Source organism: Xyrauchen texanus, chromosome 33 (genome assembly GCF_025860055.1).
Source record: "Xyrauchen texanus isolate HMW12.3.18 chromosome 33, RBS_HiC_50CHRs, whole genome shotgun sequence".
In the NCBI taxonomy this organism is placed as follows: Eukaryota; Metazoa; Chordata; class Actinopteri; order Cypriniformes; family Catostomidae; genus Xyrauchen; species Xyrauchen texanus.
In genome coordinates this window covers 31,160,649-31,177,443 of record NC_068308.1, presented here as the reverse complement: position 1 = coordinate 31,177,443, position 16,795 = coordinate 31,160,649, and the positions used below count along the sequence as shown (strand labels likewise).

The window sequence follows — 16,795 nt, the reverse complement described above, 5'->3', positions numbered from 1 at the left end:
ATGATCTCCACCTTTAATTGAAAACCTCTACAGTTTACAGTCAAATGTTGTATCCTATAAAGAACAACAGCTGAAAGTAAGACTAGACATTCTGGGTGATATTCTCATTGTTTGTAATGCGACTTAACACAACATTAAGTTACCAGGGAATTAGTTAGGGATGTGCCATGGTGGTTATTGACTACTATAGGTTATCGGCCAACAACTGGCTAATCGTTTAGTGGGGTCGACTAATGCGCTTACCAGTGAATAATAGTCAGCATGGTAAAACCCTCTGCAAGAAGTTTTGTCGCTTTAAGTCATGTCCAATGCCTGCACTGAGTTTGAACGGGAGGGCCAATGCTGCACTTCGAATGGGAGAGCCTGCGACCGATGTGCTGCGGCTCATGATGCATTCGAATGGAAGAGCCCACACTGCATTTCAAACAGGAAGCCTGCATAGTACTTGAACAGGAGGGCCCACACTACAATTTGAATGTGAGAACATGAGACCAAATTGCCTAGGCTCACACTTCGTCTAAATGGGAGAGCCCATAATGCATTCGTATGGCGGGTAGTGCTGAATAAGTTTTGTAGTGTAGTGGGAGGCCCGAAAGATGCCACAGTTATGGTGCTTGTATGGCGCGTTACACTGGTTGCAGTGTAGTGGGAGTTTGTCGCATGGCTCGAATGATGCCACAGTTGAGGTGTATTTGCAGCACTTGGACCACGTGTTTGCACTGTTTGCAATGTAGTGGGAGAGTTATTCACAAGGCTCGAAAGTCACTATGGTTGTGGCACCAGGATGGCGCATTGTGCCGTTTATGGGTGTATGCCAGTAGTAAACATGGTAACGTGGTAAACGTAGCATCTGCGGACACCAGAACATAACTGCTTGATTAAGTGCCGGGGACATATGTGAAGCAATGTCAGGAAACGAGCTTGTGTGTGTATACGTACAATGTTTTTTAAGTTGGCTTGTCATGAAATTAGAAGGCACCTAAATCTACGTACCCAGGGATGTATGAATCATTTGGAGTTTGTTCCTGAGGAATGGATTTAATAGATGCTATCTGGGCACTATTTGCTGTAGTGAGGTGAATAAAATGATTTGACATTTATATTGATGACCTGTAATAATTGCTACAGAAAACTGAAATATTGAAGTATAAGCGAGGAGCTGAGCCAAATCATCCAGCATCGATTTAAGCCCATTACTTTAAACATGGGTGGAGAGTAAGATGACAAATTGCTGAACGCTTCTTAAAGTCATGCGTCCATTAGGTTCTATGGTTGAGCTTGTTAAGAGTTTGTAATCCGATGATTTGGGCAAAAGCAGAAGACTGTCTGTAAATTAAATGATAGTCATAGAAGCGCTTGCTTCATGTATCGGGGTTGCAAGGCGAGCTTGAATGCTGTGAGGAATGCTGTCATTACAGTAAAAGGGCTTTGGCTCTGCATTGTGTATGGAATGTGGGAGGAATGGACTTTCGATCATTATTGAACGATTTACTTGTGGCCATTCATTCCTTAAGAGTATTACCACCACCTGCTGTATGATGTATTTCTTGCATTTGTGAAGCGTCACATAGCAAAAGTTTTGTGAGGAGGGAATGCTCCACTCGACCCCCTGAGAATCGGATACCAGGCTATGGCTGGCGCTGTGTTCAGTTCCTCCAGATTTTACGCTGAGCTCCTCAAAGTTTTCTCCGACAAGCTTGGGTGCTGCGAGGAGGCGAAACGTATGTCAGAGCAGATGCTGCTGTGGCAGCGAGCTCACGCGTAAAAACACCTGCGTTGACTAGAGAAGACATCGTAATTAGAATAGCGTCGTTTGGAAAGAGTTTGTTTGTTGCATGATTGCCCCTGAGTTCCGAATTGGATAAATCGCACTCTGAAGGGCACATTGAAAAAAGCAATCTAGTACTTTGTACTAGAAGATGACTTCAAAACGGAATCGGTGAATGGATCACACCCTAAACGAGCTGCACGGTGAGGTAATGAGGCTGACAGGAATTACCTGTTTGGGATAACCCGACTGAAATGCTGGGGAGGGTCGGCATGATGGTTGAATTAAATAGTTAATCTTTGTTTCACGCATTCCAATGGAGCTATAGTAGAGCTTGCATAGCATGAAGCAGTACACGTTCGAGGAAACAGCTCACGTGATGGACCACTCCGGGTAGGATGTTTAGATAAGAGAACATATGAACAATCATAGAGAACCCACACTGCAATTAAAACGGGAGAGCCTGCACTGCGTTTGAATGGGAGGGCCAAAGCTGCACTTCTAATGGGAGAGCCTGCAACCGATGCGCTGAGGCTCACTTTGCATTCGAATGGAAGAGCCCACACTGCACTGTGAGAACATGAAACCAAATTGCGTAGGCTCACACTGCATCTAGCCGGTTTGCGGAAGCAGCTTCACATGAACTCATGTACTCTGGGTGAAAAGAATAGATTAGGAGTAAGACGTTTAATGTTTTTAGTTTGTGTAGGAGTTTGCGAGTTTGTGTAGGAGTCGGTGTTGTGCTGGGAACTGGACTTTGCTGGATTCCATCTCTAAGATAATGTTACCTAGTGTTGCATACAGTTGTCACTGTTAAATAGCGGAAGAGAAGCACTGAGACAAGGCTCTCGGGAGCGCGCATAAATGTCACATCCTTTGGATTTTCCTGATTAAAACAACCTGCTCACTTCACATGAAAATCAGTCTAAAGGCTTTAATAGGCAATCTAGGCTGTTCGGGAAGGGCTAATTTCTTAAATTGCATTACAGCCATTCATACAGTTGCAAAAAAGGCGAATATTACATGAAAATTTGTACATATTGCACCTTTAAATAAAAAGCTAAACGAAATATATATATATTCTATTATCTGCTCTATTTCTTATTTTTTCAAGAATTGACTGGATATTCTGTTCCAGTTAGCTTGTTGTAGTAACCTTAATGATAACTGGTCCCATGACACAGATTTAATCTCAATAGTACTAGCTATTTCTATTGAGGTCATAAAGAAATAGAGAAACAGAACCCATGTCTACAATAAAAAAATGTCTTATAGCTAGCCTATAAAAATTCAATGAGTGCAAAGAGTGCTCTGAGAATTAAGTGACTCATACAGTAACTCAGTATTTGGGAACAGAGAAGAGAAGGTTTTATTGAAATTGGTTAGGACACCATACATCGCAGCATTCCACACCACAAACAGAACACCACCAAGCCAACCCCTTATAAAACAACCTCTAAAACAGTAATTACTTGAAAAAGCATTGCCTGAAGCTTAAACTATGGAACAATTTAAATGACAATAGAGCACTCAAACTATTACCAGAAAATGTGAGCTACACTCTAGCATTTGAATTAAACAAGCCAATGCTTCATTTAGTTGACTTTGTTATTCGATTTTCTTCATTATATTTCATATTCACAATAACTTTGCCACACGTTTAACGTTAAAAGTGAAACAAGAATTGAAAACAGTATTTCGAATTTCGGTAAGCACAAACCGATTTCAGCAGCAGAATGACCTACTGTACTGTCGTTGAATTCACAGTGAGATCCGTCTGCTTCAAACTCCAGAAAGAAATCTTAAAAACAGACTATGGCTATGTTTGGAATAGCATATTAACATACTGTTCATACATACTAATACTGGACGTTATTGCAGTTGCAAACCATTCGCACTTCATGAGCCACTGGCATCAAAGCAAAGCACTTAACTTCACTTTCGGTGAGTGCAAGTAAACATTTGTGAGAATTATGTAAATGAATTTGTGTTGATTGCATAGAGCGGATGACAGCCTATATTTTCTGTTTTCATTTGTCCCTTTTTTCCATTTTGCATCTCAGTGTTTAAGCTGTACATCCAAGCATTCCCTCTTCTTAAACCACATGAGCCCATTTACATGCACAGCAATACGCCTATAACTCCCAAAAATAAATGTATTTAAAAATTCAGACAAATTAAGAAAACCGCATAAGATTTTAAATAATCAAGTTACATAAACAGTCATGCGTACAACACGCTTTCATTGGATAAGCCATAAAGAACGCCAGTAAATGTGTTTACATGCAACACAAAATCGGGAGTATGGGCAAAAATCTACCCTTGGTGACTTTCAAACAACAGCTTGATTAATCTAGCATGATTTCATTAAAGCTGAAAAAAATTAGGAAGAATCTCTGGAATTGATGTCAGTTATTCAATTAAACTTTTCACTCAAACTTTTCAGCTCATAATATAATTTGCAATGAAAAAAGAACTGGGTTCAGTTGCAAAATAGAACCATTTTCATAAGTGGACTTAGTTGGCACATATGTCAAAAAGGTTGCCGACTGCTGGTGTAAAGTCTGCAGATTTGTGCAGTGTGCATAGAATACCAGATTACCTGAGGTGTTTTGATAATCTAATTTTCTCAAAAATCTGCTTCATCTTAATTTGTATGTTGTACATGTATGTATGCATGCCAATAACATGCAATATGAGGTTGAAACGTTTATTATGAAACTCTGCCAGCTGTTTATATTAGCAAACAATTTCTTAAAATAGAAGGCAGTTTAACGTATATTTTGCAGTATTCCGTATAGACCGTGTTTCCGCCTTATTTAGCAGCCTAAACCAAGCAAACGTTTTAAAATGATATTTTTTTTTAAATATGGAGTGTAAGATTATAACATTATGCTTTGTGTTGTATTATCCAGGAATTCGATTTTTTTTTAAATGTATTACCACAGCTGCAAAGGGGTTTCTATTAGAGCTGCCTGGGAGAGTGAAAGTAAATTTGGCATGTCTTAATCCACCACTCTCTATTTTTTTCTTCTTCTGAAAAGTCATCCAAATGTAATAGTGGATTTTTTTATTTTGTTTTTGGAGCAATTGGGTAAGTGAAAATAATATTTGCCGTGAACTCCCATTCACCACTGTCGAAGTTTACCCTGCAAACTTTTACTTACACGTTCCAATACCCCAGGGCTGTACTGGAAAGAGAAATCGGCTCGGAATTACAACAACTTCAGTCCAAACTGATCGGCTCCAAAGTGCGTTGGACCACTGGGAAAATGTCGGTATGCCAGATTACCAGTCCAGCCATGCCGGAGTGTGAAAAAGGTCTATCCTAATACATTAGTTTTTCATTCAAAACAAAGCCTTCGTAAATGGTGGTCTCAGCTCACGCAACTAAGGATTACCTTTCACATATGTGAGCAGGTTATGCTTCCGTAACAAACAAAAGAGCAGCATTGTTGACCCACCATCTCCAATCTAGTACAGAAAAATCAGCTCAACCCACTTGATGTCAATTGGACACAAGTAAGATGCTGATGACATCAGGTGCCAAGACCAGTACCCAAACCAGTATTAGCCTACTGTAATTTGGCAAGGCAGTGAATCACACAAATGGTAATCACCTAACTTAAAATTGGCATGATTGGCAGTGTTTAATATGCATCATGCATGTGACAGTTTGAAGATGGTGGCTGTCCAGTGCAGACAAGATATGCCTATTTAAGCAGGAAGCACGTATACACATTTGGCTCCACTTTTATTGAGCACTGATTAAGCTCTTGATGAAGCAAATTACAGCCTGGAGAATGATGCCCACAGGCAACAATGTTTAATTATATGTGACTCATCATGGACATCAATGAGCCACTCAGTGACTAGTATTCAGCACTCTGACCAGCACTCATTGGATTTTTCAGTCGAATGAGAGGCTCATTCGGTTCATTCGGGATAGGTTCATTTCAAAGGAAGCGGAAGCTCTTTTATTTCTCTCTTCTCCGACTTCAATAGCTGCCTAAAGTAATTAAAGTGATCCAGTAAAGCTAAAATGTTTCGGGAAAAACTACATTTCCAATTTCATTACAAATGTGCCATCACTCTGCCTGCAACAGTAGTAATTTCTTTCAAAACTTCAATACAGTCTTTTGAATTTTTCCACTCTTGAGTCACCCATGCTCCTTTATTAACGTGGAGCCACTGACATCTTATTAATAGCACGTAATAATAAAATGAGATGTAATTTTATTTGGCGCAGTCTTATATGTTATAAAGCAAAATCACAAATGAATCTGCCAAGAAGTACAGACTGTGAAACTATGTTAACTTAAAGTGATACTTCACCCAAAAATGAAAATTCTCTCATCATTTATTCACCCTCATTTATAAATATATAAACTCCATCCCAGATAAAAATTACTTTCTTCTGCTGAACACAAACAAATTCTTTAGAAGAATATCTCAGCTCTGCAGGTCCTCACAATGCAAGTGAATGGTCAGAAACAGATCAATATTAGAGTTTTTTTACTATCAATCTTCACTTTCACTTTCAAATTCTTCTTTTGTTTTTGGTGATTCACATTCTTTGAGCATATCAACACCTATTGGGCAGGAAGGAGAATGTAAGAAATTTGTATTAAAAAAAGGACTTAAATATTTATCTTTTTCTCACCCACACCTATCATATCGCTTCTGAAGACATGGATTAAACAACTGGAGTCGTGTGGATTACTTTTATGCTGCCTTTATGTGCTTTTTGTAGCCTCAAACTTTTGGCACCCGCTGAAAATTATTCTAAAAGTATTCTTTTGTGTTCTACAGAAGAAAGAAAGTCATACATATCTAGGACGGTATGAGGGTAAATAAATAATGAGAGAACTTTAATTTTTGTTGAACTATCCCGTTACACCTTCAAGTGGATAAAAACCTTTGAAAACCTTTGAAATTATTTCCTAAACAAAGTCCAGTTGACCCCTTCATTGAAGAATTTCACAAGCACATTGAAAGCAAACAAATTCGTACAGTATGTCAGAATGCCAACACACAACACCAATTTCATCTGCATTTCTTCTTATTGGCTGTTCTCTTCCAACACACTTTTGAAGTGTATAGCAGAGACAAAATAAAAACATCAAATACTTCCTACACAACTTGGTAGACAGTCATAAACCGCATGTTGACAAATGACAACAGCAAAACAATTACAGGCTGTTTAAGACATGTTGAAGCACAAAAACAGGTCTGTTTAAGCTCTAAAATACCTGGGGTTCAAATGCAACTCATAAGTTCCTTAATATCATAAACAACCACATTAAATCATTGCACAATGCCCTTCAATATATGTTTGCATTAGTTAACACAATAGATCACATGTATTAAAAATGAAACATGAACAATACTTGTAGTGTTTAATAATCTTGGTAAATATGAATTCCTACCTATACTAACAAAGTGTATACGTTAAAAGTTGTATGTTAACATTAGTTAATGCATTATTAACTAAAAGAACATTAGTATATTTGTAAATTGAGCAAGACTGTTTAAAAAATCTAAGTTTATTGTTTGTTCGTGATAACTAATGTGTTAACTACTGTTAACTAATAGAACCTAATTGTAAAGTGTTTCCCCTTCGTTTCTAGTATCGAGTTAGAAAAGCTTGTCACAATCTGAAAATGAAAGACCAAAGCCCTATGACATTTAAACATTTTGACAGGTCTTTCAAGCATCCCATTTGTACAGAATGTGATGGTCTCGTGAAAACTGTAAACATAAAAACATTGCGTTAACAATAGAACTAATTTGTGCAGTTACTAATTATAAAACTATGACCTAAGCCAATCCATCAAACCTGTCACACAACACTCTTATCTCCATGCATCGCTTAAGGCAAATAGGCGAGATGTTCCTGCATCTATCAGACTGCCACATTGCAACTGAAGTCAGAGCCAACCAGTGTGTGCGCGATTGTTTCCAGAAAAATCAAACAGACACTCACTTCACAACACTAATAGCGTATCTCCTTACTTTTTCAAATGTCCATTTTCAGAATGGTCGCACGAATCCGAATCATTTGGACATCACAGAAAGAAGTTAAAAGCTGATTTCGCGTGAGCGCATCCTGCACCGCTCGCGCTGCTCCGCCATCTTCATCAGCCGGCCACTAGCGCCGAATGCGCGAGAACAGCTGATATGCGCGCGCTCCTACCGAGTGGGCGCGCGGAGAAGGTTCTTTAAAAACAGCCTGAAGTTCTGAGCTCCTCCATCCATACACTATACAGTACCCCCCCCCATATTACCTACTGAACGATACAAATGAAAAAGTGATACAGTAGATATAGATAGGCAAAATAGATAGGTATTGAAAGGCAAAAAAAAAAAAAAGCAATTTTTTTAATATGCAAATATTTTGACATAGCAAGATGTTTTTGAACAACATTAGGTCCAATTTGTTGCAGTACAGGTATACATTTGATACAACTGATTCATGCTGCATCATCCTCATCTGATAGCCTAACTTATTGGTAATCTTTATCGTTTATAATATGATATTATTATTATTAGACTACAAATAGGTCTTCTTTCACTATTTTTGCAGTTTAAAAGTCATTAAAAAAACTATTGATTTAATCTAGCTGTTGATTTAACGCGTTAATTCAGTGCGATTAATTGTATTAAAAATAACACGTTAAAAAAAATGTACGCAATTAATTGTAATGCCCCCGGATTGTAATAAGGAAGAGTCCTGAAAAATGCAAGCTTGTAGTACCACCTGTTTACTCCAGAGGGCAGTGTGGCAACACGCAGTTTATACAGAGACCAAAACAACACTTCAGTAGGCAGCACAACACAGACATGCGTTACGTTCTTGCGTTCAAACACTTGATGGAGCGCATATTCGAACTAAGGGATCTCAAGATGTGTTCGAAGTATTAAACTATATTTAACTTGACACAGTGACCTAAAAAAATTATGTTTATGACTCAATGCATCCGAGACGCTACACAAGCATGTCTGACGCTTGTTGAAATTGACAGGTCCTTAAACAAGCCCTCATAATAAATCTCGAACTGATTGACAAATTCACTTGTGAAATGGATTGCTGTGACCTGTATGCCAATGATTGGCTTATGTTCAATAATATGGTAGTAAACAATACATTGCATACTAAAGCCGCTTTTTGTATTGTCTTACCAATTATTAACTCTTCTGTCACTCTTCTGTCACAAGAAGGTAATTAATTTGATTTTTATTTTTTTTAATCGATTAACAGCCCTAATTTAATCACATTGAATTAAATTCAAACATAAACAAGTCTATTGTCTAAAAATAAATATTATTTAAAAAAAGATGCTGCCACATACAATCCTGTCTCAGAGGTCTACAGACAATTCTTTGGACTTCATGGCTTGGTTTGTGCTCTGACATGCACTGTTGACTGTGGGACCTTATATAGACAGGCGTATGCCTTCCCAAATCATGTCCAATCAACTGAATTTACCACAGGTGGACTCCAATCAAGTTGTAGAAATACCAAAAGGATGATCAGTGGAAACAGGATGCACCTGAGCTCAATTTTGAGTGTCACGGCAAAGGCTGTGAATACTTATGTATGGGATTTTTTCGTTTTTGTATTTGTAATAAATTTGCAAAGATTTCAAACAAACTTCTTTCACGTTGTCATTATGGTGTATTGTTTGTAGAATTTTGAGGAAAATCATGAATTTAATCCATTTTGGAATAAGGCTGTAACATAACAAAATGTGGAAAAAGTGAAGCGCTGTGAATACTTTCCGGATGCACTGTATCTATATATATATATATATAATTCCAGGGATTCTCATTGGCTTATCCTCATTTAAATCTGCAGCATTTAAAAGAATATTAGATCAAGTGACATTTTCAACCTTTTGTAATTGCACAAAATAACCTGATGGGTCAGGAATATTATTCAGAGGATAATGACAAACATGCTTTGAAAATTGCAGTGGTGCTGTTTGTTGATCTTTTGTGTTTTGGAAGAAAATTTTATCAATAGATCCTTTTACCCTGGGGGCTCTTTAGCCCTGGTGTAACATATGATGCATATACTGTATATTATGATGATGAAAAAGTTACATTTTGCACAAATGCACACAATTGCTCAGGCCTAAATCAAGTCCATAACTGCAAATACAATAAACACAGATAAAAGTGAAAACATACTGCTTTTGCAAAAATAAACCATGGTAACCATTGTTTCCACCAAAATTCCATTGTTACTACAGTAATTGTTACTACAATAAAACCGTTGTCACTTACAGTAGTATTAGCCACCACAGTTATCACAAATAGAAATGAAACAAAGTGACAACTTTTTTAAAGCATGTTTTGTAGGAGGACCCCCACTGATTTATTACGGTTTTACAGTAGCAGTTATATGGTAGTGTTTAAGCAAAAACTATGGTTACCTATGGTTACCTATGGTTATCTTAACTATGGTTAAGAGAATTTGTGAGTATATTTTGCAATATTAGACAAATATTAAAGACTAATGGGTTTATCACAAGTAGATTATTTATGTGTTTGAGGAAAATATAGTTTCGCTTAATATGATTTAGCCTATGATTTTGTGCCATAAGTTAATTTTTAATGTTGTCTTTGCAACATCAAAAGTGAACCAAATGGAGTCATTTGAATACTTCGCTTGCAATGGTAGATTAGGCCTTATTTAAATTATAATGACAATCAATTGCATATTTTTTAAATTACAGTAAAACTCTGCAAAACCACACAATCACCAATGCCACAAGAAGAGGTCACTTTATTTTGGCACTTGTCACACATGAAAATATTCAAAGCATTTTTACAGGAAATCAAAGACTTGGTAACGACTGAGAACATCGTAAACATACAAACAGATGTTTGCATGCCATGCAACAGACATCCACCCCTCCTGACTCAACCCCTTGTTGCCCTCGATAAAGAGACCAAAGGCTCTGATGCAGTGATTGGCCACTTTAAACAGTGAAGGCAAGTGTAGTTTACTTAGAAGAATGGCTTTTGAAGATCTTAACAGGCATCATCCAAAAACATAGAGAGAAATTAGTCTTCAGAGAGGAGGACCATTCTATACAGTACAGTTTTCATTTAATACATCTCCAGAATTATACCTACTAGAACAACTGAAGCAAAGGAGAAGATGTGCTTTGAGATCTAAACCAAACCGTTCCTGTTTCTTCAACATCCATTATGAATGCATAGTCCTACTGGATTTTATAGCAATGGAATGGAAGGCATGGCTCAACAATATATGAATAATATACACCTGGTACCCAATTTAGCAGGCAATATCAGATTATTAAAAGAATTTGTACAACAATTTGCATTAATAATAAAGCAGGCTGAATGTAAATTTTAATATTAAGAGCTGGCTTTCAAACGTCATTTAAGATCTTGCAGTGCATGTGTTTTAAGGAGTGATTCTGCAGATATTTGTTGTTTAAATCCATAGATTATACTTGTGATAGTATGTACATAAAAATGGACATTCATACCCATACAAAATTATTAGCCAAAGAAATATACCTGACAAGATAAAAGACTTTGTCATCCTTATATTTGGGTTAAATTGAGTCATATTGCTTTTTCCTAGCAGTAATATTTTTCACAAATGGAAATAAGAGCAAATAAGAAGTAAAATACAATAAATACTGGCCTTATGAAGTTTTATGAATTTGGAACTCTTAATGCAGAATTTATACATTCCGATCTATGAACCATTTTAATCACCAATAATTGAATAAGCTTACAATTTAAAGAGCCCTTGTTAATTACAATTTTTCTCTCCAAGAGATATGCAAAAATTAATCATTCTGTGCATGAATGCATCATTGAAATTATGTTCCCTAATATTAGTGGAATTTGGGAAGAAACAGTGAATATGGAGTTTAAAATGAGAAACAGAGATGAGACTGATGAATGTTTTCTAAGCACAGCACAAAACAGAATGGAAGTAATAGAGTAAAAAAGACAATATCGCCACCCACTGGATGAAAACACACAGTTCATAGAACAAAGTACAGGAAAAGTTAGAGATGTGACTAAATAAATGTCATAACACAAACAGTCAACAAAAATGCAATCATTGTTCAAACCTTGCCTTTGTTCCGACACATTAGAAATTAGAATCTCAGAGAAGTCCTCTTGATTTTACCATTTCGATGGACGGAACCATCACAAATTGCCATTAAATATTTACACAATGACACATTGTAATAAATCACCATTACAAACAGAAAAAAACAGTCCATCAGAGATAAGTCACATTAGGCTATTCGCTATTATGATTCTAAAATGCCATCTAAGCCCTAAAACTTCTAATAAGACTGAGACGAAACAAAACAATTCTGAGACATTTATTTTCAAGAACTTTTTATGTTAATGTATCAGTTCTGATATTGAACCATATGATTGAATGTCAATTTGAAGAGCTAAATATTATCAACCAAAAAAACAAAACTGTAACAGCATTATAGCATTGAACATTTTCACACTATGACACATTTATACAAGACTCGTGGCTTTAAAGATCACTTTAACTGTCAGCTATATATATATATATAAAAAAAAAGCCTACATGATTTATGTGGACTTCGATTCTACTTGTCTAATCCACAACGCTGAAAAAGTTTTGAAGTCAAGTTCAAGCCTTTGAGTAGTTGAACCCTAGAGGAATCCCATCAGTTTTCTTCTGAACGCAACAACATAATAAGAAATAAAGCTACCATGCAGAAGGCCTGGGTAGCTGCAATTGCTTTTGAATACAATACATACATTAACATGCAACGCAGCCTCTGGACATTTTAAATGCACAATAGAATCACACGCCACCTTTTCCTGTAAAGTCACAATGTTCATTCTTACAAAGTCCTAAAAGAATGAAATCCTTCACAGAATCATTGTACTTTGCTTTTATACCCAGAGATTAAGGAAAGGCTCTAATCTCTAAATGCTAAAGACTACATAAAACTGAATTGTATAGGTAGAATACAGAGCAGTAAAGATCCAGGACTATTGCAGAGAGCAGGGTGTTCAAAGCATAAAGCACTCTCAGGCTCTTGTGTCTCCATTTGTAGAGTCCTGTTTTTAGAAGTGTGACAGGCGGTTGGTTTTTAGTGAGTGTGAGGTGGTTCAGTGTTGGAGAGGAGCGGTGCTATGTGTCACCTGTTCGATCCAGGGAAGGTAACGGCTAACACGTGAATATACACCTGGGTAAGAGGGATCACCGCAGCCGTGGCCCCAGGAAATGACCCCTGTGAGCACCCAGCGCCCTGCCTCGGCCTGACACACTAGCGGACCTCCGCTGTCACCCTGGCAGCTGTCAGCATGCTTTCGGAGGTCAGAGGTCATGCTGCCAGCACACAGCATGTCGTGGCTAGTGAAACGCTCGCCGTAACGCTTCTTACACTGCCAAGAAGGCAGAAGAGGAACCCAAGCCTGGAGAAGAGTGCTCGGTTGCTCAGAGTCTGAAAAAGAGAGTAACAAAGTTAATGAGTAAATCAGTAAACTCAATCAGAGAACAGCAGATCTTGAGTCCAGACATGCACAGCTCCCAAATTGTAACTACGCGTCGCATCAACACATACCACAAACGCTGTAATTAAATTAGGTTTATTACAAAAAATATATTTTAATCTTTGATCTGTAATATATAAATGTAGCTTTGTGTATATTCTGTTAACGTTTCACAAGCCAAAACACGTCAAAACCACATCTGTTTACAACTTATAAACTCTGTGCATATATATATATATATATATATATATATATATATATATATATATATATATATATATGCAAAAATAACTATATTGTGTTATGCACTGTTAATGTGATATAAAATGACATATTCCTTGACATACAATTTTTGTCAACTGCCCACCTCTAGTGCATCTAAACAAGTGCATATTGTGCCAATATTAGAATAGCCATCCATTACCAGTTACTCCCCAGCCGGTTATGACACAAGACGCAGGGCTCTTGCCCCACTTGCTGCCAGGCGCGGGCAGGCAGGCAGCATTTGTATGCGGGTTAAAGGCCACACACTTCCCCTCGGCACCTTTCAGTCGAATCAGAGCCACATCATGCTCCCAGCTCTCTGTTCGGTACTTCCTGTGCACCTCTATGCGCTCTGGAGAGAGCACGCGCTCAAAATCATCCTGTTGCCGTGTGTCATAATCCCCGAGTTTTACCACATATCGCGAAGCATCAATTCCAAACCTAAAAATTAGAACGTGACAGTGAAAATGTTCAAATGTTCATTCTTTCATTCACATTTGAAGTAATGCTCTGTGATTTCCACAACAAAAGCTACTTCAAATATTTAATGCTACTTTAATTTTAATTAAATTTTATATGACTGTTTTTTTTTTTTGTTTTTTTTTAAGGAATAGTCGTATGCTAATCATAAGTTCGAGCAACCTAGTACAACTGTTACATTTTTAAAAGGGGGAAAACACTTCTCATATCTTTTATTGTTGATCTCAAAGACCCCAATCAAACTCGATATTTTATAGGCCTATATAAAAAAGAAAGAAAAGTGTATAATGTTAAACTGTGTTTTTTTGCAGTTGAATTGGCCGTTAAGACCATAAAATGATAAAAATTCAAGAGGCATCTAGAAACCAAACATAAAGGGAGTTAATACAATTAATAAATGTACATTTGTTTTTAAAGCTGAATTTTTAAGGGAATTTCTTTTTTTACTTTCGTACAAAACTATGTTAATACTGTATTTGGACACTTTGTGGATTTAAATAGTACAGTACAATGTAAATCTGGGTCCTGATTCTTGAATGAAAACCAGTCAATAACCACTGATCTGGAGGATATAAACAGATAAAACCATAGCGAACACCACTGTTGTCCAGCAGGTGTCTCTCTTACCGTTTGAAGCAGTGAGCTGCAGTGAGCAGCCAGCACGAGTTGATGAGGGTGGCTCCACACAGAGGCTGATTCCCTTTAGACTGAGATCTGAGCCAGAGGGAGGCCTGCCAGGGCCATTCACCCCTGTGGGGTATACACGCACACACGCACACACACACACACACACACACACACATGTTGGTGCGAAAATCCTTATGAGGACTCTCCATCGACAGAATGATTTTTATATTTTACAAACTATAGAGTCTATCCCCTAACCCTACCCCTACCCCTACCCCTAAACCTACCTTCACAAAAAAACTTTCTATATATTTACATTTTCAAAAAAAAACATTGTTTAGTATGTTTTTTACTCACCCTCATGTCGTTTCAAACCTGTATGAATTTAAGTCTTCTGTGGAACACAAAGGGGGAAATGTATAGCAGAATCTCCAAGCTGCTCTTTTTCATACAATGAAAGTTAGACATGACCATGGCTGTCAAGCAAGATTTTCAATAAATATGTTCCTCAAAAACAACCATTTTTATGATGCTTTTATTAAGCTTTTTTTGTCCTTTCTGGAGCTTAACAACCCCTGGTTTCCATCCACTTTCGTTGTTTAGAAAAGAACAGGTTGCATATAGTCTTCTAAACTTCCTTTTGTGTTCCAGGAAAGACAGAAAGTCATGATGACAGAATTTTCATTTTTGGGTGAAATATCGCTTTGAAATACTTCTCTTAATTCAATTGCAAAATTTAACTTGGAATAAAAAGCATTCTTGCACCTTTTGACCAATGAATTACCATGAATCTTCCTGTCGTTTGTGATTATTTGATAACGATTTAAAAAAAGTAATTCAGAGATTGCACCTTATAAAATTTCTCCTCAATGAAATATTGTACAGCATAACTGGTTAATTGGTGTTATTTATATACAATTCCATAGATCTTAAAATGTTATCAATTTTCAGGCCTGGAAATCACAGGGTTAAAATTCCCTGATATTTCCAGATATTATTTATTCCATGAAAAGAAATGCATTTGCAAACCTTTTTGAAAAATATGTTTTCTATATCTGATTGAACAGCAGTAAAATGTACATGACTACTTACCTGAGGGATTTGTATCCTCCCACAATCCTCTTGCTGCGTCTCTCAGCACCAGTTCTCAGACCGCAGGTGTGTGTGCCCACCACTGCTATGTCAGCCTCTGGCTCAGGCAAATAATCACACACAACACCTGCATCCTGTCCATGCTTACACACATGGCTATCCAGTCCTTTAGAAGGGCACTCCCCAAAAAACGACTCCTTCCCAGTGCATCTCACATTGGACAGATGGATGGGCCCCTTCCCTGCACCGAAATAACCCATTGGCCGTGTTTTGGACACCCCGCTGTAACATAAACAAAATGTTCAAAGACTGCTCACCTTTATCTCTATTATGTACCTATTTGCAAATCATTCCGCATGCCAGCAAGAATCAGCAAGAACTGACAATAAAAACCCTTCTATAGTACTTATTATGACATAAAATCAGGGTCAGAAATTAACCTGGGCTTAGGGTAAAATTACAACAAAAGTAACAAAAAGGCACATACTGTACCTTTAAAATGTATTGCATCTGATTCTGATTTATGTTATCTAACATGTGAGTGTGAGTGAGTGTTGTTGAATGTGTACAGTAGCTAATATGAAATAGTTTTTAATGGGGAATACCCCCCTTAAAGGAATGTTCTGGGTTCAATGCAAGTTAAACTCAATCAACAGCATTTGCGGCTTAATCTTGATTACCACAAAAAAGTATTACAACACGTCCCTCCCTTTCTTTAAAAAAGCAAAGATCTGGGTTACAGTGAAGGTTTTTGAACCAATAATTAGAGGGTGTAAAGGCAGAAATGTGATGCTTAGAATTCTATAAAAGCACTCTGTCATGATCCTGGCTGTGTGGTCTTGTTTCATTCTTGATTTGGCAGGATTGTGACAGTTCCCTACACCCATCTCTCAGGTTGTCCATGTGCTTTTGTTTTCCTCCTTCCCTCATGATTTGCACAGGTGCTGTTCAGCAGTGCAATCAGCATTGTCATTTTCTTCTATTTCCTTTTTTCTCTCCCCAATTTTGGCATGCCCAATT

General features: G+C 37.3%; 2 protein-coding genes across 4 annotated transcripts in view; both read right to left on the bottom strand.

The window, feature by feature from the left end:
• LOC127627171 (bifunctional heparan sulfate N-deacetylase/N-sulfotransferase 2-like) overlaps nucleotides 1-7,922 on the bottom strand; it is a 104,215-nt gene extending 96,293 nt beyond the window's left edge. The window contains exon 1 of one of the 2 annotated variants that reach the window (XM_052103437.1): nucleotides 7,784-7,922. The gene's annotated coding sequence lies outside the window, so the exon portion shown is untranslated. The remainder of the gene's footprint in view (nucleotides 1-7,783) is intronic. The other variant, XM_052103438.1, reaches the window with a different exon arrangement.
• Nucleotides 7,923-10,547: 2,625 nt separating this feature from the next.
• The window catches only part of LOC127626881 (neurotrypsin-like), a 49,153-nt gene continuing 42,905 nt past the window's right edge, over nucleotides 10,548-16,795 (bottom strand). For both annotated transcript variants that reach the window (XM_052102981.1, XM_052102983.1), the window contains 4 exons: nucleotides 15,776-16,057; nucleotides 14,684-14,806; nucleotides 13,737-14,017; nucleotides 10,548-13,263 (listed from right to left, as the gene is read on the bottom strand). In XM_052102981.1, coding sequence (XP_051958941.1) covers nucleotides 12,929-13,263; nucleotides 13,737-14,017; nucleotides 14,684-14,806; nucleotides 15,776-16,057 — 1,021 coding nt within the window. In that variant the 3' untranslated portion in view covers nucleotides 10,548-12,928. The remainder of the gene's footprint in view (nucleotides 13,264-13,736; nucleotides 14,018-14,683; nucleotides 14,807-15,775; nucleotides 16,058-16,795) is intronic.